At 30.8% G+C, this 24,877-nt stretch overlaps 1 protein-coding gene across 1 annotated transcript; it reads right to left on the bottom strand.

Moving 5' to 3' along the window:
- LOC105197204 (allatostatin A) lies at nt 1-23,235 on the bottom strand. Its single transcript, XM_011163475.3, has 3 exons — nt 22,866-23,235; nt 3,328-3,588; nt 1-1,911 (listed from the first exon to the last, which is right to left on the bottom strand). The coding sequence occupies exons 2-3, from the start codon at nt 3,571-3,573 to the stop codon at nt 1,594-1,596; spliced, it is 564 nt and encodes a 187-aa protein (XP_011161777.1). The 5' UTR covers nt 3,574-3,588; nt 22,866-23,235; the 3' UTR covers nt 1-1,593.
- Between the last annotated feature and the right edge of the window lie 1,642 nt (nt 23,236-24,877).

The raw sequence follows: 24,877 nt of genomic DNA, 5'->3' as shown, positions 1-24,877 counted from the left end.
TCAATATATTTGCATTTATTTATTTGTTATTATAATGGTATGCTCGATAGAATAAATCTACATTGCTACGTCACGCACGAAAATATCAATAACATTTATTTTTAACAAAATTCTTATTTAATTCACAGAATTTGATAAAATTAAATTAAAAGTGTTCGTACATGCCGTATATATATATATATAGATGAAAGATGAAACTAATTGCACCAATGTTCTCAATGTCATAATATTATATATCTTGTAATCTTCTTTTATATATTCTTTTATATATTATATTTATCATATATGTATATGACAAAATAGAAGATTACAAGATTTATTATGACATTGAGAACATTGGTACAATTGATTTCATCTTTTTCTATAACGATTAGAAATATAACCGTCGAACAATAAAGACAAGTACAATATTGCCTAAGTAGATGAATATAACTTTTTAGCACATCGAGACAAAGTTTTTATCTATTGTACAGTAAATTGTTTAATCGTTTGCTAAATTACAGTGTATATAGAAATCCAAATCTGCAATTAACTTAATAATTCCCCTGTTACTTTTGTCGATAATTAAATCGCTATATTCTGTGAGCGTGGAATGTTAAAGAAAATATTTAATTTTCTATAACTTAATATTTAATTTTAATTAAATATAATATTAATATATTTTGACATTAATAATATAATTGGATTTAATATAAATTTATTTTGACAATAATAATATTTAATTTTATTGTAACATTAATAATATTTAATTTTATTTTGACATTAATGTATATAAGTGCTAAATAATGTTGAGATATATAAATAGAGTTGAGATATATAAACAGACAACAATAGACTTATACATTAAAAGAAATGACGTTTTTGCTCTTCGTTTGCATTCTCTTTCCATTTTACAAACTCAAAAAAAAAAAAACATTTTAATTATTGATTAAAATCACAGAAATATCGAACAGCTTCGTCTAAAAAGAATTATTCGGAGAATTTTTCTACGTCAAATATATCTTTCCATTAAGGTACCTGCGTTTTTTTTTTAACATTTACAAGTGGAGAGAGTATTGTCGATGGCGCACGAATTTTATACCAAGTTTTAGAAAAAAAAAGAAAATCTCGATATCGCTCTTAACTTCCGTGGACAGTGCATTCTGCTCTCGACATTCAATGAAATCATACACGGTACGAGATGGTATTGACATAAACACTCAAGAAAACTGCATTATATGTGATTTCAATGAATTTAATCTCGATAAATTCGAGTTTATGATTTATCAAAAAAATAGAAACATTTACTTGATTTATTATTTATCTGTCTTATCATTAAAAACGTCAATTAATTATTGATTTGTACAACACAAAATGTCGATACAGGAATTTTATAACAAATTTATATTGTTAAAATACCAGACATCTATGTAGAATTCAAAATGACAAACAATTAATAAATATATTGTACAGCCTTTTTAATCATTTATCCGCTATTATTGCATTTTGCCAAAATATTTTCGGAAATAAATAAATCAGATATTTCTTCTGGTATCGTCCAGGGATTAAAGAGATTGAGGAAGATAACAATTCGTGCTCCTCGACGAGAACGCTTTACTGAATTAAATCGTCGTTCTCATCCGGTTCCTTTCCCAAACCGAACAAGAATTTCGAGACTATGGGATCGTTCAGTCTTCTTTCAGCCATTTCTTCAGACGCTAACTTCCAGGCCCCCCGTTTTCCTAGTCCAAAACCGAAGTGCTGGCTACGTTTGTCCTCCATAAAATCGTTCGAGTTGTCGCGTGATTGATATCCCTCTATGTTATCAGCCGGAAAGTCCAAACTGAAGGGATGGTATCCATTGCGTTTTCCTAAACCAAACCTGAAGTCTCGGAGACGCTTGCCGATACCGAATGAGAATTGCCGGTTCCTCTGCGCATATAAAGTTTCAATACTTAAAGATATAAAATGTAACAATACAATAAGACTGCAAAAATAAATCAATATAAAAATATATATTGCCTATGAAACACCACGGAGTTGTTGCAGTGTAAAATTATTATATCAAAAATATTAAAATAATATACCGAAAATACCAAAGTTAAGAAGCTACCTATTATTATGGATGTCAAAGTTCAGAGGTGCAAAGTTAAAATTATTATTAGAAAGAGAGTCTAAGACGTCAAAGACAACAAGATAACGAGACACAAATTATTGAATGATAATTAATTCAACAGACAAATAGTGACTCTTTTTCTCAATAATAATTTTAATTCTAGAACCTTGACCTTACAATACTATAATAATAGACAGCTCCTTAACATTTGCCTTTGATACTTTTTTATTACATTTTGAACATCTAACCAAACGTTGTGGAGAAAATCAAAATTATACAATCATATTTGTCTCCGCGTAATTATTGATTTCTAATAAATTGAATTAACCGGAATTGAATCGTTTATATACATTCCAAATTTTTAATATAATATTTTTATTAATCGCGGTGACTTTCACAATTTATGTTTTATTATAAAAATATATTTAATTTTAATTTTACTTAATATAAGTGTTGGACATCAATATATTAATTTGTTGACTAAAATAAAATTTTAAAAGTGTATAATTGTGAGTAATATAATCAATTAATAAAATAAATTGTCAAATAAAATTGTACAATTGATTTAGTTTTAACTAATTATTTTAAAATTAATGATAAACAAAATCACGATTGAATTATTTAATTATTAAAATAAATCAAATACTATTAATTTAATAAAATTAATTATTATTATTGTTTTTTTATTATATTTCAAATATATTTACCATTTAAATAATTATTAGCTTAAATGTATTTGATGTATCGAAAAGATCACAAATAGATTAGTCGATAAAAGATTCTATTTACTATATCAATCAATTATTGTTGTAAATCAATAAAGTAAAACTAAAATGATTAATAATTAAAAATTACAATTTATTTTTAATCAACAGTATATCATTTTTGTCAGCTGTTTAAATTAATCACAATATAACATATAACAATTAACTTTAATCAATTCATTTTTATAAAAATTTATTTGATTTATGTCTAAGATTTAAAATTCAAGTAAAAAATTTTAATTATTTATTATAATAAGAAACTAAATATTTTTAGTTCTTTATTATAATAAGCAATTAAAATTTAAATTGAACAAATTTATTTGCCCAACACTGCTTAAAATATATCAAATTTTTTTAGAGATACGTCACAATGTATTGGATTTGTGACATTTCTATAATTAGATTTATTTTTATAACAAAAAATTGTTTTATAAAAAAACCAAATGTTTTTTTTCATCTATAACTCACTTTATCCTCATCACTATTCATCCGCTTCCCGATGCCAAAGTTATAAAGGGGTAGTCTTTTGTATTCGGCAATGTAGGACTTTTTCTCAGGTTCCTCAAATTCCAAGTTGTTTAATAACGGATGAAATCGTGGAATATGTAAAGATGAAGAAGATGTCTCTTGTATCGCCGCTGTTGATTGTCCAACGACACTCAACAGGTAGAATATAATAATTCTGATAGTTATTAAACTCGTTCTTGACTTCATGATGCCTGTTTGAATCTGAAAGCACGGGGAAATATAAACTGTAATAGACTATTAGACACGTGCACATGATTCCTATAATATATTATAATAATGTCATATAAACTTTCGCGGTAGTTCCGAGATTGAGTTTTTAAATTCACTTGTATGAAATTCGCAATTTTGTCTAAATTGCGAGAATAAAGTAACTTTCATCTAATTATATACTTTAATTACGTCCTATCTAATTTCTCATTTTATTAAAAAGAAAAAAAATATGTATACATATGTAAAATCGTTTTTAAAAAGTCTGAAAAGTAACATTTATTTTTAAACGCAGTATTATAATATAATATAATTTATACTGTAATATAAATATCATAGATATAATATTATCAAATAACAACAATTTTGCGTAACAATGTGCTAGGCATTTGTCTTTATTTGCTATTTTATTATTATATTTGTATGTATATGTATATACAAATAAATTAATATAAAATAATACCATATAAGTATACATATATCTATACTTATACGCTATTGTTTTATATTAATATGTAAAACTCATGTCGTGCTATTATATAGCTCTTTATCTACAATTCCGTTATTTCCATCTGTATGAATAACTTCTCTTTATTTTACTGTAAATTACATTTACCCTGTTATACGCACTTTAATAAAATTTATTATTATTACTTTATTTATAACGATATATTTTCGCAGCATTTTTAGAAATCCCGTGTCTATATCTTTTAGAGAAATCTTTTATCTCTTATCTATTTCAAAATTTCAGCAGAACATAAAACAACGTTAATGCAACACTCTGTGGAAGATTTTATGGGTCCTTCAAGGCACAAACGTACGCAAATGGAATTCTAGCATGTAAAAATAAAATGAAGAGTTATTTACGACTGGCGTGGGATAAATGCCATTTCAGTAGGGGAGTAGCTCCTACTCGTAGACTCGCGTCGCGCCAATTTTACGACATGGATTCCAACAGCTGTAGCACGTATCCTACTTTTTTGCAAAAGCATTCTCACTGACATCGGACTGAATTTTACGTTAGATCTAGGAACAACCATGGATGCTTTTATGTTTGCGTGTTTTCCCTCATGAATAACATTTTATTGAAAAACAAAATAGTAGTCGGTTGAAAAATTTCGTTAAAGTACGAAAAAAAGTATTTTATGTCAGTAATAGGATTGTCCATAAATTTTGCGGTTATCAGTTAAAATATGCGTTTCCATCAATTTAAAAGTAAAATGTTGTATTATGAGTGCACGATGTCAATATGCATGTGACCAACGCAGCTTGCGGACAAACATTTAACACCACAATGGAATGGCGAAAAAGAGTGAGCGGTCTGGCGTGATTGAATGTCGCGACATCGTTACAGACCGCTAGAACCAAAATCCTCTACGGGCGGTTCGTTCAATATTTGATGGCGAAATCCGACGGATTATGGATCCTCCTTCGTCCTGCTTGGTCACGCTGCTTTTCGAGAGGCTTAAACGGATCGAAAGGGCGAGGACGCGAGGACGCGCGAATGGACGTGGATAAAAATTGCGAAAGTCCATAGAAAATCCTCAGCTGTCGAGAAAATAACGCAAAACTTTCCTTGCGTCTTACTCGAATGCAACGTTAGATATACTTTCCTCATTTTCGCTGAAATAAAATACGAAACGTTTCGTTATTTGTCCTGTACGTGTAATATCAGACTCGCATGACAAATTTATGTACACACTATTTTTATTTCTGTTTTTAATAAATACGAGTATATAAAAGTTGCAAAACTTACGCGTGGAGTCTGCAATATTTAATTTTGGTGGGCCGTTGATTCGAATAAAAATAGCATAAGAATAAAATGGCGATTCTATAGAGAAAAAACACGTGTTTCCAGGAAAGTAATAAACATTTCCACAACTCGATTCAACTCGCCTACGATGTCGCTAATTGTCAATAAATAGAAGTTAGCGAAGATTAGCGTATTTATTTCGTAGTATTCATATTCATACGTGTACGCTGATATTAAAAGAGATATTTTACGGAGATTAATGATTTAATGATTAAACATTTATTTTTATTATACAGCAATATTATATTAAAACAAGACTGAATAAGATTTACTTAATTTTTTTTCTATTTAATAGAATTTATTAAAAATAATAAATTTTTATATTCCTGTTTCATAAAACTTTTAAGAATAAAAAAAGTTAAATCTTATTTAGTCCAAGTACGATACGATATAATATTCCGTTCCTGATAAATAAAATTGTTTCTCTTATTGTATATATAAGCTGTATCTTTTAATCTTCGATAATAAGATTAAACGTAGTTGTAAATTACAGTTTCTTGCCGTATGTAGAACACGAAGTTACGAGGCAATGTTTTTACAAGGGTGAGAATGAGTCGGAGAGTTTCCTGATGAGTTACTTGAAGCCGAGAAATAGTTTGATGGTTGCAACAGGTGCTTTTTCCCCTTCTTTCTTGTTTTAATGTGATTGCAGTTCTATTTCTCTTAAGGGAATATTCTCCTTTAAAAGATAAAAAAGAATTGTTTTTTAATTTAATATTCTTAATATTTGAAGTCCTTAACCTACATTCGTCAAGTATTTCGTTGATTTGATGCTTTGATAAAATAAAAAAAAAAGAAACAAACAACGAAAAACGAAACCTTTGATTTAGCACGATTCATTTTTCGATACTTTTAAATAAATTTATAAATCTGTTTATAATTATATTATACCGTTCATATTTTTTTGTTTCAACTTACACATAGCCGTAAAGTAAGATTTTAAATGCATGATCTTATTTAATTAGTTTGTCATGAAATATTGAAGAACATAGATTTTTTCCACAATATTCTTAATCTATCACGAAGTCAATTCTAACAGATTTTGTACGCACATTCCCACTTGCACGAATAACTTTCATAAATTGCAAAATAACGTTATTTGTTCTTTCTGTCAGTTTTATCAATGCGTAAATTCCATTGCACCGAATTCCACATTTTTTCGTAATTTTTATGATAAACAAAATTATCTAGTTCACCTTTAATTCAATCCACTCTTGAATATCAACCTTTTTTCTGATTGAATGTTTTGTAGAAAATAAAGCTGCCCCTCTCTCCTTTCTTAAAACAATAAAAATTTAATATAAGATAGACCGAGACAGCAAGACATAGCAAGATCTTCGTGCTGAAATAATATTTTGTATACGTTTCTATTCAAAAATTTCAAACTGTGCGTCGTTACTTTCAAATTTTTCATTTTCTTCAGAATAAGGGGAGATGTAAGTTAGCATCAGTATTATGAAAATGATTTTTAATTTAATTATGTTTTATTTTCAAGAGCTGTATTTAAAACCGTATTTATTTTTGTAATTACATAGCATAAATTCAATTTCATCTAAATCTGGTAACTATCGGAGGTCTAATAATTATCGCTTTATTTCTATTAATAATGAAGTTCTGCTTCACATCATTTGTTTGTTTTGTATCTTCTTTCCTAACAACGAAGGAGGCTTATGGTGTCTTACCTGTCACTCAAGGCAGCAAGTGCCTCGGGGGATATTGGACATTTCTCTTCAAAAAAGAATACTTCTTATTGATTTCGTCAGCAGAATTTTTGGCCCACAAATATAAGAAATAATTGCCAATGCTTAAGCGTATATGCAAGAAATACGTGAGAATGATCTTATCTTATAACTTTTATCGTCTATATAATAAGAAAAACAAAGCATTTCATAATATACACAAAAGAAAGATAAGAAGGAAATAGCGTTACGATATACTTCATTTGACAAAGATTACATATTTTTGATTTTATGCGCTTTCTCTGCTTGTCGTCATGCTAAAATGAGTAAGCAAAACTTTTTACAGCTCAAAAGGCGGGGGAGCGAGGAAAAAGTATATGATGGAAAAGTAGTGTTTCTCTCTCTCTCTCTCTCTCTCTCTCTCTCTCTCTCAAACTTTTTTCAAAATAATCTTACACGTGTACGATTTTTCAAATAAAATTAATAATATTTTATTTAACACCGAAATTTTTCAGAGAATGTTTCAGAAATGTTTCAATTAAAAAAGCGAAACATTCATAATAATTGCAAAATATGTTTGCAACATGTCTAAAATAACTCTAAAATAGCAGACATCCTCGATTACTACACTTGAAACTTTGTACAAAAGTTGTTGAGAAAATCTGCTATCTTTCTGAAATATTTTTGTGTTCTCTGAGTATAATAAATTTAAATATTACTTCTAAAATATGTATAATAAAATATAAAATATAATAAGAAAAATAATGCATAATATATATGCACAATAATATTTTTGTACTTGTATCTTACTACATAAAATAAAAATTTGAAGTTTATATTTAGATAACATTTATCAACTTTCTTTTAAAAAACTTAAAATAAACTTTTTAAATTATAAAAACATGAAGTTAAAGCATTATGATAAATACTCTTTGCTATTTAACGTATTATACCTATTATAGTTATTACGTTCGACAGCAATTATACAAAGTATATGTAATTATATAAATTTGTTGCTCTGATATTATCGTGAGCCATACCTAAGCAGAACAATAAGTCACCGAAACAACGTCAAAGTGATATAAAAATGTATCGTGATTAATCAATATTGACTTTTAATATTTATTTTGGAATTACTTTGATAGCATTTTGACGTTGTGATGACTTTTTTACTTAAGTATACTTTCTTTATAGTATATAATAGATTTTAGAAACATTTCTCTTGCAAAATTTCATCATCCTTTCAAAATTGTTGCTTATAAAATGTGAAAGGTCGAAACCTTTCTGAAAACTCCGCAACAAAACTGTATGGGATTAGGTATGTGTATACGTCAATTAACGAACGCGAGAGGTACCAAAGAGCTTCATGAAAATACTTGTCAGTGATGTTATACGCAAGAGTACTTAGTACTTAGTACGCAAGGTACCTTAAGATATATATATATATATATATATATATATATACGTAGAGAGAGAGAGAGAGAGAGAGAGAGAGAGAGTTCCTAGCTTCAAATTCACTTTGACTGAATCACTTTGAACGTCTAATATAAAGGATTATATCTACATGATATCGCATACATCGCTAAAATTATAATGCGTAATTAAATTTTACCAAATCGTTTTGATAAAATTTGATGAAACCACAATTCAATGAAAGCAATTTATTAACGAATATGGTGAAGGAATAGCTTCATTTCCTGTAGAAATAATTACACCTTCCAGACATTTGGTTATATCAGAACATATTCTCAATTATGATCATTCTTTCGATTGGAATAATGGAAAAATATTAAAACATCAAATCTAAATATTATAAAAGATTGATTTCAGAAAAGATATACTTAAAAGAGCAACCGAACGGACTCAATAAATAAAGATACCGAATTGCTGAATGAATCTTATTTTAATACACTTAAGAAGCTTGTCAAGAACATAAAATTCTGTAAATATTTACATACGTAAATTTTTTTATAAGTTGTATTGCAAGGTTAATTTGTAATTAATTAAAAAGTTTAAAGTTAAATAATAAAGTTAAAAAATTTTATACTTTTAACTTAACTTAATTAATTTTAAATGATTTAATTTTTAATTTTGCCAGATATTTTTAAAACACAAAATTTAATTTATTACCTTTTTCTAAGTTGATATGAATAACGCGTTCCAAATTAACTTTTAATTTAGTTTGATTTTAACGTATTTTCTAATTGAGTTAGTCTTTTGTTCATGTAACTTTTAACTATATTAATTTCATGACATAAACCGTTAATTTTAACTTAAATTAGTTTAAAAAATATAAAATAATTATGGAGTGTTTAATTAATAAACTAATATTATATAATATAAACAAAATGTTATTAAATATTATTTTAAGTTAACAAAATTTTAATATTTTAAGTTAACATAAACTTGAATTAACATTTGAAGATTTACAGTAACACTCCAGTGTTAATTAAATCATATAAAACTGAATTATATAATTATGTTTAAAAATCTTCATTGTGCATTTAAATTGAACATATATTTCTTAAAATGACATAAGAGATCTTCATAGTAGATTAGAAAAATCCAACTCGATAGTTTCCTTTTCTGCACGCTCTCGTTTTCACGGTCTCTCTGACTCGTCACGATTTTTTCCATCAGTTATAGACCGGATTTTCACACCGTGACTCAACATCCCTTTGAAAATTCTGATGAGATGACACGTGCACAATAGCCCAGCTTCAAATTCACGTTAAATGAAGCAGAAGATCTGGCTGATTCGCGACGAGACGGCTGGATATCATCGGCTCGAAAGTACGAATGCCGCGAATCTCTCGTGCCGAATCGTTCATGGTCTATTGAACACGTCGATAAGTAGGCATCAATCATCAGTGGTCTGCTCAAAAAATCGTGTCGTAATTACTTTGATTACACTATGCATTTTTAACAAAGAAATTTAATGCCGCCTCGGAAAAACATCTTCCACCGTTATTCCTGTCATCTTATATTTTCTCTTAATCCCCCTTACAATCGCCCCTCTTGAAGGGCGATAATGTTAATAATCTCGATCAATATTTATGGAATGCTTTTCATTGAGCCATTCACGCGTGGATCTCAATAAGGGTCGAGATTACACCTCGTTTTATACCGAATTTTATTTACATTGTAATATACATTCAAGGCATCTCATCGAATTTCTTTTGTTATCGACATGTGCTGAAGACTTTTATCGTAACGTTTGCGGCAGAATATCGGTAATAAAAATTGTAAAATAATTATAATAATAATAATGCTTCGAATATAATATGTCGAATAGTGCGGCAGTATCCTTTCTCATAATTTACCATAGTGTATACTCTTTCTTCGTCTCGCTTCGTTACTTTCAATCATTCACGTTTTCAAGATATATTTTGTGATCATATATTTTGTTCAATCATTTTTTAAATATTATTTTCAAATATTGTGAACATAAGAGATACACTAATATGCACGTAGATACGTAGATAAATCAATTTATTTGGTCGTTTTGAAAATAACACGAGTTCAAGTATTTTTCTATTTTTTTTTTATTCGAATGTCTGATTCAATTATATAGCTCCACAAGCGACATGTGCGTTTTATATTTTTGAATGATGGATGGCCCTTGTAAGCGCGTTAAAAGTTGTGGTGTGTCAAAAATCGTGTTAAAAGAACCATGCAGCATGAAAAATATTGAAACGAGAAACATTTTTGCTAGCGTAACCTTCTCGACATTTTATTCCTTTATGGAGAATCAAGCGCATGTAAAAAGAGGCTCACATTTATTTCAATCGGCTGCGAGCAAAGAAACTCACGGAAATTATTCCGCAATTTTCTTCAATTTCTCTTCTCCGTCTTTCCTTTCAGATTATCATATAGAAAGGAAAAATCATGCTCGAAGATAATTCATCTTTAAACGATAGCATCTTTCCTTTTTCCTTATCCTCTATTTAACTTCTTCAATTACATCTTAAGGATGTATTGGCTACACAATCTTGACAAAAACTGTATAATAAGAATATAACAATTTCATCATATTTAATATAGATTTAACATTTGGATTTCATAAAATCCATAAAATTATTCGTTTTAACTGTATAAAACTATATAAAACTAACAAAATGTTTTTGTTATTAAGATTCCACACATTCTTTATGCATATTCTGTTTCGCTGTCAAATGTTGGATGTGACTGTACACTAAATCCAACTTAAAAAAAAAAATGAAAATTGTAAACCTGAATAAAACATAAAACAGAAGTTATTAAAGAATAATTATAGTACAAAAAGTGAGATTTTAGGATCTCATTGATTTTTAACATTTCAAAAAATTGAATATTTGGAATTAGTATATTAAACATAGCAACGACGCTTTCTTCTTTAGTTCGTAGTGTTTCTGCTTAAACATACTTATGCTAACTTTCTTGAAAACTATTTTGACTACTGATCAACTATAATTTAAGATAAAAGTTATAAAAATGCCTAAATATAACATAATAAAAAAAGTATATAGATTTTGTTGTAAAGACAAAATTGTATTTGAAGCAATAAGTTAGAGAAACGTTAAAGTGACAATAATAAAGCATAAATTATGTTTTAATGTATTATTATTGCACATCTTAAAAACATTAAAAAATTCTAATAAACTGTACAATTGACATTTTGTCCGAACATTTTTTTCAAAACTTTTTATAGTTTTAAAACTTTTATGTAAATTTTAAAATTTTTCAAAATTTTTATACGATTTTATATTTTTTCAGAAAGTTTTCTAGATTTTTTTTATGCGAATTAAAACACTTCAAAAATGTTGAGAATGTTTACATCTTTCCTTTGTTTTACATATATCAATTTTGAAACAGTTTAAGATTTCTTAGACTTTTTATTCTATAATTTCTGATAAAATATAATAAAAAATAAATAAGTTTAAAGTATTTTTTTTTAATTATAAAAAAATCTTATTGTTCAAATATTTCAAAATTTATATATATGAAAAGTTCTATGAAAAAATATAAACTTTCTCAATTTTTCTGAAAAGTGTTTTAATTCTTATAAAAATTCTAAAACTGCTTTATACTAGAGAAACAAACCATTTGAAGTACTACACAACTAAAACTTGCAATGTTGCAACTTTTCAACTGACGTAACTTGAAATTTTACAACTGCTAAATTTTTAATTAATATCTTTATAATAAGTTAAGAAATACACATTTCTTTATTACAAACAGTTTTTAATCTCTTTGGCAACCAAATTAAAAAAGTTTTAAGAACCAATCAACATTTTATTAATTACTATTTTAGTAATTAAGTCTAATACATCTACGTCACACAGTTTTTCAAATCTCCATAAAAAACTATAATGATTTATAATTACAACTTTTAAAGAAACTTGTAAACCGTGATGAAACTGAATATATATATTTATAAATATATACTTAAAATTTATGTTTTAAATAAATTTCATTAATTTTTCACCATGTTCGTTTATAGCCAATACATTTTTAATTGTAAATTAAATATTTGCAAAAGCAAATATAAGTAGTCTCATTAAACAAATTACAAACTACATTGATGTTTTAAAAAAGTTTGACAATGTTTGTGCGTACTTTCGTGAAAAATCGCCGCAAAATGAAACAGTTATATCTTTATAACAATAATCTTATTTGATGCTTTCAAATTAACATAGTAATCAGAAAACATTGATTTCTTTGTTCCATTAATTTACATTAATTTTCTTCTCATTACCGTTGCGCCACTTCATTTCTTCTATTACCGCAGCACAAGTGTACGCGTTCGTTAATATGTAAATTTTTTAATTATTTAAATATGACGTATGTGCTTATCTTTACATCTCAAGCTACTTTGAAAGATGGCCATGATTAAATTCAACAATAATTTAATAACCATTAACATTGATTAAATCAAACAGTTACGTCATTAAATAAATTTAACAATTAATGTGAAGTAAAACTCATTACGTTGTTGTTATTCAATTTTATTTTAATAGAAATTATTTTAATAGAAATCACTTGCCCGTCCGAATTATCTTACACTTATTGTTAGATTACAAGAATGACGGAGAGGTCAACAGAATTCTTGGAATTCTGACACGCATATGCGCATGAAGTGAAATGTATACAAGTAAATTGCGGAAGCCTAGGAGGGTACAATCATCCGATTACGGAAAGTCCGCTCCCTTTTCTCATTCCAGTGGGATATCAGACCTACCGCATGGAATATCTTTGTCCTTCCCTCTGTCTCTCTCTTCCTTTCTCCTCGTCCTCCCTTTCCTTCTCCCTTTCTACCCTCCTTTATCTATGGCAATATATATTCTTATCTCCTCCACAACTGCTACATCCGGCAATGAAATTAATGGAACTCTTCCTAGGGTGAATCAATATACATGTTTCGCAAAATGAAATTTGAAACGGATACACTTGTTTGCTCAACCGTCATATATATCCTAACAGTTTGCCATTTTCGTTTGTTAATGGAATAAAGAAGAAGCAAATTTGTTGACAATTTTTTAGATATTGTTTAAAGGACAGTTAAAGGATTAACCGTCTGAGAAATTAATTATTAAAGGATAAAATTGTAAATTATATATGTACATTTTTTTTTACAAAGCATGTTTTATCTTTCGCATGTATATTAATTTTAAAATTTATAAAAGAGTATATCTTTTTTATAGTGATAAATTAACATTTTCTATTATCATAATATTAGTGTCATCCTTTATATCGCGTGTCTTTTGTCGAGTATTTGAATATTAATGATCCATTTTGTAATAAATGAGATTATTTTAAAAGCGAAACCCGCACGAAGCGAACGGAAGCTGCGCGAAACTTTTTCATTAGTTTCAAGTGCTATTAAATACACGGCATGACGCACACGACTTAGAAAGAACACTGTTCTTTACAAAGTCGAACCTTTCATTTGCATTAGTATCTTTGAACACCGGAGATTGCGAATATATCAGAAATTACGCGAAACTGCGCATTATTTGTAAATGCAGATTGAATTGACATTTCTTTGATCAACAGACATTATGCTCTTTCCACCTTTGAAGTATCCATTTCATGCATGTGTTTGTGCACGTGTGAGTTAATTATTTTCTTAATAGAAATATCAATACATTAATTGTTTCTCAATTTCAAGCAAAGCGAAAGTTTCTCGTGAATCTTCGAAGTTCGAAGGTTGTCAATTAATCGCGAAAATTATTCTTCGATTAATTTCCAGAGCGCTTTACGTTAGCGATACTCTCTGAAGTTTGATTATTGACGTACATGGAAATATCTCTGAAAAGCATCAGCGGATTAAAAATTCAAATATTATAATTAAGGGACTATGCGGCAAGCAAAGCAATTGTGCGAATAAATCAGAACGGGTAACATAAAATTAAAAATTAAAACAGAACAGGAATTTCTAATACCTTATGTTATCTGTACACGAAGTCATTCTCAAACTATTAAGAAATTAAAATTAAAAGCTGACAGTGAATAATATTAAAATAACGTTTAACAAAAAATCACTGTAGGTGATTGCTGCCGCTCAATAATAACACGAATGCATTAACATAGTCGTGTGTATCGTAAAGAAATGCACAGTGTGATAAAATATTTTTAATTTTGACATTCTTTATTATATTTTTTATAAGTAAATAATTTACTTGGTCCTTTTAGTGAGTGAAAAAGATCGGTGCTTCTAATATTAACAATAAAAGTTAACTATTGAAACGAAAACAATTATAAACCAAGGAAAATAAAGGAGGAAAGGATAAGGAGGAGTAAAAGGAGAGGACTGGAAGCAAGAAGATATTGTAGGAATTAGGTAGAAGATAACAAGAGTTAACGATAAGGAGATGTGCGTCTCTGTGGGAAAATTCCGTATTACATTGTTTATTTAGATTGTTATATTTTTATTTCTTTATGTAAATCTTATGAAACAGGTTTTATTATAAATTAGAATAAACACGTTTCAACGACGTTGATAGTTTCAAAAGTATCACAAACTATCAATAAAACTATTTCTTCCACAATAAATATCATTACGTAAGCGTATTCAGTTGCTTCATCTCGAAAATCGTAAATACAGCATGTTATTGCTAGCATTGATAACTGATCTTTACGCGTTTCTATGCAAAATGATGCGCGATCCCTCGCGCCTTCCGTTTTGATAAACGATTCGTGCGCTTCCTCGATAGCACACCTGTGTTTACTGTATACACGTCTGGCGTTATACACGTCATACATAACAATGGGCAACGGCACGAGAGGCGTTGATGCGATAGACCACAAGTGTCTGCGGGCCTACACTCTCTGGGGGAGACGGCCCTTCTGAAATGACAACTATGTTCGAGACGATAATGTTATCGTCAATCTTATCGCGTAACCGCCGGAACAAGTTTTCACTTTGGACACGGAAATTAGATTAATGTCGCTTAGACGTTCCTTTCGCATCCCACGATAGCGGAGAGAACGGCACAAATTATATCTCCGCGCGCGCCCCTTCGATCCCTTTAAATACTTTCTGATTTCATTCCACGTGCAAGATAAGTTAACGTAGCAAGATTGAAAAAGCTGATTAATTTCACCGTGATTTCCATTTTTATCGAGAGCTCTCGGAAAGTAATTTGTAATCGGTGTTTTCGCGCCGAACCTGTAACAATAACACGGCCAACGCTTCCTTTTGAGAAGCGCGACGATTTCTCCCCCAGTTCTATCGATTTGCATTTACACGTGTCCCGAACGTCCCTCGGGGTGTGACCGTTGATTTTAATCACCAACGTTTTCGCGTTTACCAAGGGTCAGCGAGAGATCTCATTTACCTGCGGCATAATAAGCAACTCTACCACGATGATTATCATGAGCGAAGCGATAAATGGCGATATATTGTGCACGGATACCTGCTTTCAGACATTAATTATTTCCTTGTTTATTCAAAATACATGTTATGAGGAAACGGAGAGATGAACGGAGAGATAAAATAAAGAGATATCATTTTTATTGCTTTGCTAATTACAATTTTTGAATCTTGATATACGGAGAGGATTTTCTTATAGAACCCTTAGACCCTCTTAGACCCTTTTAAAATCATGTTAGTCGTAGAACGACGTGACTTTCGTTGAATTTTACTATAATTTTAGCCAAAAAAAATTTAACCAAATTATTTTATATTGCACTTTGACATAAAAAAATGATATTTTTGACATCGAATTTGTATTCAGCGATCTAAAAAAACTTTTAAGCTTAAATGAACGTAACTACTACCCTGGTAAAGATTTCCGACAGAAAAAATTCTATTGTTTTGAATATGAATTTTGACTCGTAATTCACAAATGTGAATCGTTTTCTATCATTTTCTATTGACAATTTTTACCAGGATAGAAATTAGTTGGTAAATTGTCAATGATCTAATTCGTAGCTTCTCCTCAATTTCCCATTTAATCATAAATGTCTTATTAACCATAATCAATATCAAAAATTTCTCTTTAAGGCTAAAAGCCTCTAACAACATAAGTACTAGATTTCGATTGCCGTGAAACTTCTCCGCGTCACGTCGCAGTTGTAATTTGACAAAAAAAAATGTAATGCAATTAAATTTACATGAAAAATACCTTTTTTTGCAAAAATTGTAACGTGATGGAACAATTTGGACAGCGAATTCGTATTCGGTATCCAAAAAACTAAAGGAAACAACAATCTCTCGTTCTGGTTTTCTGTACCACCGTGTTACAAAGGGGTTTGATTAAATTTTACTAAAATTTTATTAAATTTTAGTAAAAATGTAATAAAATTCTTTGAAATTCAAGTTGTTCCACTACTACTATGATTTCTAGAGAATAAATTCTCTCCGAGAGAGAATTCACGCCGTATATAATATGTCTATTTCCTTCTCTCTAAGTAACGTGATACAGACCTACGTCAAATATGTCAGTTCGTGTATACTGTCGCAAATCAAGGCAGGCACGAAGATAGGAAATCTGATCGAATGCACGTGACTGTCCGCCTCTTTAAAGGCTTACGAATCATCTCCCCGCAAACCACTAATTAACATAGTGCAAAGAAACGTAAAAGTAAACGCGCGCGATGCGCGTATAACAAGGCGACACGAGGCATTTAATGCCTCATCGAAAAGCCGTCAAAGGCTCATGAGTTACGGCCGTAATTAAAGACGCAGCGCTAACGACAGTGCAAACGAAATTAATGACGGAGTCGTTTGCGGCGTGCGACCACGTGGAAGAAGACTTTACGGCGTAACGCGTAAAATCTTGCGGTGTAAGGAAAATAGGTGTGAGGCGAGATAACGTACGTTACTTTGTTCTTTCTCGCGCGATATATCGTGCCCTCTATATATATCCAGGACTGTCCTAAGGGCGCCCTCCCCCCTTATTTACTTTGCAACATTGTTGTCTACAAAGAAGCCTGCGTGCAATATCACGAGAAAACACGCGTGCGGTATTTTACAACGAATAACCACAAGATTTCCGACGACACGTAGGAATGTCACGAATACTCCGTTGCGTGACAATTTCCCAAATGTTTGGTTTAATGAAAGCTCGAGATGAAAAGATACGACATACACAGAGAAAAAAAACTAATATCAAATCAGCAATTATTGTCTCATACATAAGCAAGGATAGAAAAAATCTTCTTTATAAAATTTCATAATCATAAACAGACATAACTTACGTGAGAAATTTTGTTTAATCGAAAAAAAGATATTTATCTTTATTCGATGATATTTTTTATAAGTTGTGAAAAAAACAAATATCGATCAAGATATAACCATATCATCAAAAAATTAGAATTTTTTCATTCTGTTACTATAAAGCAATCATATTGTTGCTCTTTAGATGATTATTATAATATTAAAATAAATATTTGCCATTTTGCTAAAATTTTAGATTTTTAAACTCTTTAAATAAGTCAAAGAAGAAGAAGAAATGTCATTTTTTTGTCATCAATTTGAGATACTATTTCTATCTTCAGTTTGTGATTGCGTTTCAAGTCCGACAACATGTGCCAGCAAACAGTTTATACCTAGAACTGAAAAATGTATTCAAATATTAATGTAGAAAAAGGTTACGCACACCCTCCAACACCCGCTTTGATAAAAAACGGCATTTCTTCTTCTTGATTTTTTTTTCAAGTATCAGCCGAAATGTCAACTTATTGTCTTAAAAAAGTTAATATTCTTGTTTACATATGAAACAATGATTATTTTAATTTGATACTAATTTATTTTACGTGTAAAAGCAACAGAAACGATAAATCGGAACATTGATTTTTTCCCTTTGCCCTTTTTGGAGCGACATTTCGCGCGTTCAATTACACAAACAACGGATTTAATTTCAAGCGCATTTAAGAATTAAGTTCTTAATCAATTAGCTCTGGCAATACGTGCGCCCTTTCGCAAGCAAGTAAAATGTCGTAAAATGTCGCGCTTTAAACGCGGCAGTGAACTTTATGAGAATGCACACTTCATCGCAGCAGCAACGGCAGCGACAGCTGTTACTGCTGCTATTGCTACTGCTACTGCTACTGCTACTGCTGTTGCTGCTGCTACTGCTGTTGCAGCTATACTCTTTCTCGAACAATGACCCAGTTGGCGCAATTTTGGATTTCACTTGCACAAAATAATGCGTCAGCCTAAGGAAAGTTAATAAACGGAACGAAGCAAGTAGCGACTTACGAGCGGCAAACAAGTCCGGCAATAACGGCGATCCAATAACCGGCATCTAACGACCGCGGTTTCCCCTTTCTTTTACCTTCCTTTCTCACATTTTACTCATTCCCATCCCCGTCCCCCAGACGCACCACATTAAACGCACGCACACCGAGATTACTCTCATCGTGTATGTACATTCATTTTTTCTTGTGTCAATTTCATAACTGTCCAGTCTGTACAGTTCATTCTTTTCCTGCTGTTAAAAAAAAAACTTCTCCCCTTCTCTCACTCTTTATTTTGTTAAATTACAATCTGCATATTATATGCAGCGCATCGCTGAAACAAATAACTACACGGTCCTGTGCAATCCTTTTACAATATATAAACTTTTATCTTGTTAAAATTCATCAGTTTTATTCATAGCTAAAAATATATACGCTATTCATAGAAAGATATAGTAGAGATATAGTTTGTAAACTTGTATCCCCAAGGTCTTATTAAGGGCTGTTCTCATCACGATAGCGAAACAATTACGTAGATAATGAGAACTGTTGATGTCTTTATGCAGCGCTGCAGCGCTGTTGTACCACTGTTTCATTATGCTTCACCTCGCGCCGGCATACACGATAAGAAGAGCAATATAAAATTTAAATAGAATAATTTTGACGATTTTATTTTTTCCAATAACGTACTAATAATATGAATAATCTGTAGAAAAGCTAAAGCTCAAGATGAAAAAGCCAGAAACATCATATTGCACCCCCCGAAGAAAGTGACACAAAAATGTAAAATTATTTAAGAGAGAGAAAAGGAACTTGTATTTCAAAGATACTTAATTGTTTACAACGGTATTAAACGCAAGTAACTCGGAGTTAATTACAAATATGCAAGTTCTTGAAAAGTAATGTAAATATTAATTTTGTTATAATGTTATAATGTTAGACATAAAAACTACTTATATTTTAATTTTCGTCATATTTCTTGGTTTCTTTCCTTTCCTTTTTTTTCTTTCTTTTTTAAATTTAATTACTGCCACTTTTCTCAATTAAAGACTGATGTATTTAAAACACAATTCACATATAATAAGAAACTTTAAAATTTTCAACTTATATCACTTTTTTGCGAGAATATATTATTCGAAAGAAAAACAAAGTGTTTGACGTAAATTTCCTCATTCTCATATCCATTTAAACTTTTTGAAGTGCGCATGTGTATTTACGTCAGCGAAAACTGACAAATATCTCAAATGTAATATCGAATTTAATAATCACAAAAGTTGTGCTATCCTTTCATCTCCTAAGTGTTCTTACATAGGAGGCAATGTCATGTTATGCGACAAGCGCGCGTGTTGTTCAGCTGACTCTTTCTTCAGAAATACGATGATCATTCATTCTGTCGCGCATGTGACAATAGCGGTATAACTTAATCTTCGATTTTGTGTCACTGAGGTAAGCTCTCCATTACTCAGGTGTCGGCATTCAGTTAGGAAGTTCATTTTCCCGGCGAAGAGCATTACATTAAAACGTCGCGCGCGGCGCGAAATGCGTCGAATTTCATGTTCGCCGGAAGAAAGAGAAGGATCGGTTTCTTTCGGAAATGTTAAAAATTGCATTAAACGAAATAATGTGACTGATTGGAAATTAAGATTTATGCGCAAGCTATATGTGATTTTGCGTGATCCCAATTTTCTGCGACAGCCGAGATCAATTCAGCAGCTAGATCGACAAATAGAAGAATTTTCCATTTCCTGCTTTCCAAAATTCGTATAATTTTTTAATCAAATTTCTCATTGTTCATTCAGGAAAAATTTACGTGATATTACTTGAAAATTATACGAAAAATTTTTAATTTTATAAATTTCTTTTTATAAAAACTGACATGAAATTCTATTCGGATTCTCGTGACTTGTAACATTTATAAAAACTCGATTTAAAGATAATATAAAAGGTTTTGTCAAAAATATAAAAATACGCATATAATAGATAGCAGACTAAAATAGATCTAAAAGATTTTCTTTGTATTTTTGGCGGTTACTTTTTAAGTTGCCTACATATAATTTATGCAACTTTTTGCTTGCGTAAATTTAAAACTTAAAATTTTTTAAGTTTAAACTATATTATTTCGTGTGTGTGTGTGTGTGTATGTGTGTCATAAAAATATTACGTATAAGTATCTGCATATAAACATTTAGGAAAGTTTGGCTACACAATGTCAGTTAAGAGTTATCAAAATTTAACAACTGTCGATTTCTTAGGTTTATTGTCTTTTTAGTTTTTTTTAACTAATTATTAATGTAAAAATTTTGACCGTAAATACCCAAATTTTGGTCTTAAAACCAGTCGCAAAAAGCAAAACAAAGAATAATTTAGCTCATGTGTCGTAAATGATTACATTTTGCTGCAATTTTAAGTAAATGAATTTTAAATGAATAAATAATTACAAATGACCTTTTGAATAATTATTTTTTTTTAATTCTATTAGTATATAGAAAAAATTTGATTAAATTTGTAATTCTATTTTCTCATGAAATTCGAAAATAAGTACTAAATGTAATTTTACATAAGAAGAAAAAACAAAAGGTAACATTTAAATTAATAAGACTGTTCTCAACTTTTATACAAATACTCACACGTAATATTAAAACAATTTATGAAATTTTTTTATTTTTGATAATTTTTTGAAATATGATACACATACATCCTTAACAATTTAACAATTTTTGTAGATTAAAAAATAACAAAAGTTTTTATCAAATTTAAACAATGACTATTGTTCGATGTTTCAATTGTAATATTGCTTTTCAATTTAAAGCATGCTATATTTTTACCTCAATATATTGACAATAGTAAACGGAAACAGTAATAAAATATACCAGAATATTAAACCTAGCAAGGTTTATAAAAAAATAAAATGTAAGGAAGATACAACGTATTAATAATATCCAAGTTTATATAACTATCACGCTATCTTGCCATTTTTAATTTCTTACTCCTATTATTTATTTTACTCAACGTCAAAAACTTGATATTTTACGACATCTTTCGTATTTCTTTACTTTACGCATCCGTAGTTTTCCCTTAACATCTTGTGATATAACTTTAGAAATATTAATACTTTTTTAATGCACTTGCGTTAATTGAGACATTTTTAAATAACAATACGTAATAAAAATGTATTCAAGAACATTTTATCTCCGATGAAAAATATTAGCGTAATTAACAAAAAAAAGATAAAGATGTAGAATTCTCGAGAAACGGTTTTGTCCTTCTCACCTGTTGCTACTACCTTCAAAGAAACGCTTACAAATAACAAATTAAAAGGAAAAAAAGAATTAATCTTATTAAAGTATAATAACATTTAATACTAGTTATTAGAGAGGTAATCATTAAAAGAGTTTCCTTATTAGATATTCGTTACAAAAAGTGTACTTATTATCAAATAAATAATTTCTTTTATTAGTTTTATTTTTTCTTTAAAATGTGTATTTTAAAAATATGTTTTTCATAGCAATAATACCCAAGTTTACATACAAACAGTTAAAAATAATTAAAATATAAAATCAGCTTGTGAAAAAAATTAAAAAAAAATATATATTATAGACAAATAGTGCATCAGAAGACGAATCGCGACGGAAATCTTTTATATAGTCATATATATAACAGAAAATTAAGAAAAGTGTTTCAAGATACACCAGATATGGTGGACTCTATTACTATCTGAAGTCGGTTGTATGCAACTAAAAACTTTCATAAAATATCGTATTTCTTTGATAACTCAGTGGCATTTAATAAACTCTTTTCGCGTTCACGTCACGCGCCATTCAATCTATACGCTTGATCGAATTCATAACGTATTACTACATGAAGCAAAGTTTTCCCATCCTTAGTTTGAGATCGTCGAGTGCAATACGGTAAATAAGTAGCAAGATACTTGATAAGTAAAAAACTCAAAATCGATCGCCTTACAGGATTAAATTGAAGGTACATAGGAAACCTTAAGCTTTTTACCACATAAAAAATACGATTATGACTGTACTTAAAGCAGGAAGAAAAGAGCGTGAATAAAAAAGAACAGTGCGTGCAGAGAAAGATTGTATCTCAAGAGGCGAATTGCTCACCTGTTGCTGTCAGATTCCACCGGCGCGACTCTGCAGGTGAGAGATGAGTGTGACACACGGAATACCCTCTCGAACTGTTAAAAGCTCTGGAAGTAGCGTTTCTTCTTCTTGCCGGGGGATGAAACTCTCATTCGCGGACGAGTGGTCCTCCGATCTCACGTGGCTGCGAGGATGTGCCGACTGTTAACTGCCTCCGTGAGTAACCGACGACAGTGACGACGACGGCGACGACGTTCTACTCCGGGTACCGTGACTTCAGCGTCCGCGCGCGCGGGAATGACGGCGAGAGCGTCGCGACGCCGGCCTTTTATACGTATGTGTGAGTGCGTCGGCGCCTGTGCGTGTACGACGGAGGTCCCCGTCTTTCTCGCCCTCCGGGGGCCGCGTGGCACCCTTTCCTCCCCCTAGAGCGCTTTCACAGGCTGATGCGACGCGTCGCGACGCCTCTCGCGCATGTAATGCGTGAAGACAGATTCACGCTGAACACAGGACGTATGACGCCACGCGCGCGGTCACCACGTCCGTCGCCCAATTGCAACGGCGAACCAATTATTCGGCGGGATGAAAGGAGGGATCGTGGATCGTACCACTTCGCGAAATGTCTATAACGGTGGAAAATGAACTTCCGGCGCCGACCACTTTGTCTGATTTTAATTTTGCGCTGCCGCATAATCCAGCAGAGATATAGAAATTTATCCTGAATCGAACCGCGAGTGTACAATAATGACGGAATATTAATTTTCCCTAATACTGGCATGCGCAATATGACTATTTGCGTAACGCATTTGATTAAATTAAAAAGGATTATCGCTAGGAAGCTATTATACATTGAGTGTCTCGTTCACCCTGAAGAGACATATGGCTACCGGAGCGATAAAATGTGATTATTATAAAATATTGTCGCGCGAGTAAATTGACGCCTCCGCGTATTATAAAGCTCTCTTTTAAATGAAATGTAAATTGCATTCTTATCGGATTACGCTCCTTGCTTCGAATGCCGTCAGTTTCATTTCGCGCAAACTCACTTTCCGCGCTTCCGATTTGCGACTTTCCTCCGACGAGCACGAGTCTCATCCCTATAATTACGACGTCATTTCGCGCATCTCCCGTAAGTGATTCGTGCATGTGTGTATGTACGGTGCAAGGATTCTTCCGTCGGACGAAAGTTTCGCCATAAACCGCGTCGAGGGGAGCACCCCGGCGCTAAATCCAACGACGGCGCGGTTAAGCGTTTATGGCTATCCGCCGTACGCGCTGGATACACATCGGCCACATGCGGTGGAGGATTTCCGTGGGATTTCCTGCTAAACCACTCGTAAACGAGCGGACTCGCGTTGCCCGCTTTCCGTTCGCCAGACACTCTCCATCGCGAACTGCATCGTCGTAAAAGTCTCAACCGACGAAAAGATGGTAAATACCTCGTGAAAAATGAGGAAAATTTTAATATAAAATTTGCATATTTACGGTGAATTGCGATGTGTTGCGCGAGAAAATTCGCGTCTGATTTGATAATATTGCCATTTCGGGCGCGAAAACGTATCCTGATAATGGGAGAACCAAAAATGAAAACATCCTGTTGAAATGCAGTTTGTTGCAAAAGATAGTCCTTTGTGCTTATATTAAGAATTCCAACTCCTAGCTTTAGGTAATCCTTAATTTTCTTACAAAATCAACAATAAATATAAGAAGTTTAAAGTTATCGGATCTCTTTGATAACACAGATAAGATCTTAGAAAATAGAAGAAGAAGTTTAGTTATTTCCGTATTAAAAAAAATTTTTTTTTAAATTTTTTTATTATTGTTATAAAGTACTCTTCAAGCCATTCAATTTTCATTCAAAATTTTTTTCTGTTTCTTATAGTTTCAACGATATTCGCTTTGAAAGAAAATATCGATTTCCTTTAAAGGAATGTTTCACTTCTTAAAAGTAAAAACGGACATGTATAAAAAAATACGTGTCCTTTATTTTAATCCATAACAAATATCTATACTAAAACTATTAAAACTCGTCA

Source organism: Solenopsis invicta, chromosome 3 (genome assembly GCF_016802725.1).
Source record: "Solenopsis invicta isolate M01_SB chromosome 3, UNIL_Sinv_3.0, whole genome shotgun sequence".
NCBI classification, from domain to species: Eukaryota; Metazoa; Arthropoda; class Insecta; order Hymenoptera; family Formicidae; genus Solenopsis; species Solenopsis invicta.
Note: the sequence above shows the minus strand (reverse complement) of the source record. Positions and strands in the feature narration are given on the sequence as shown.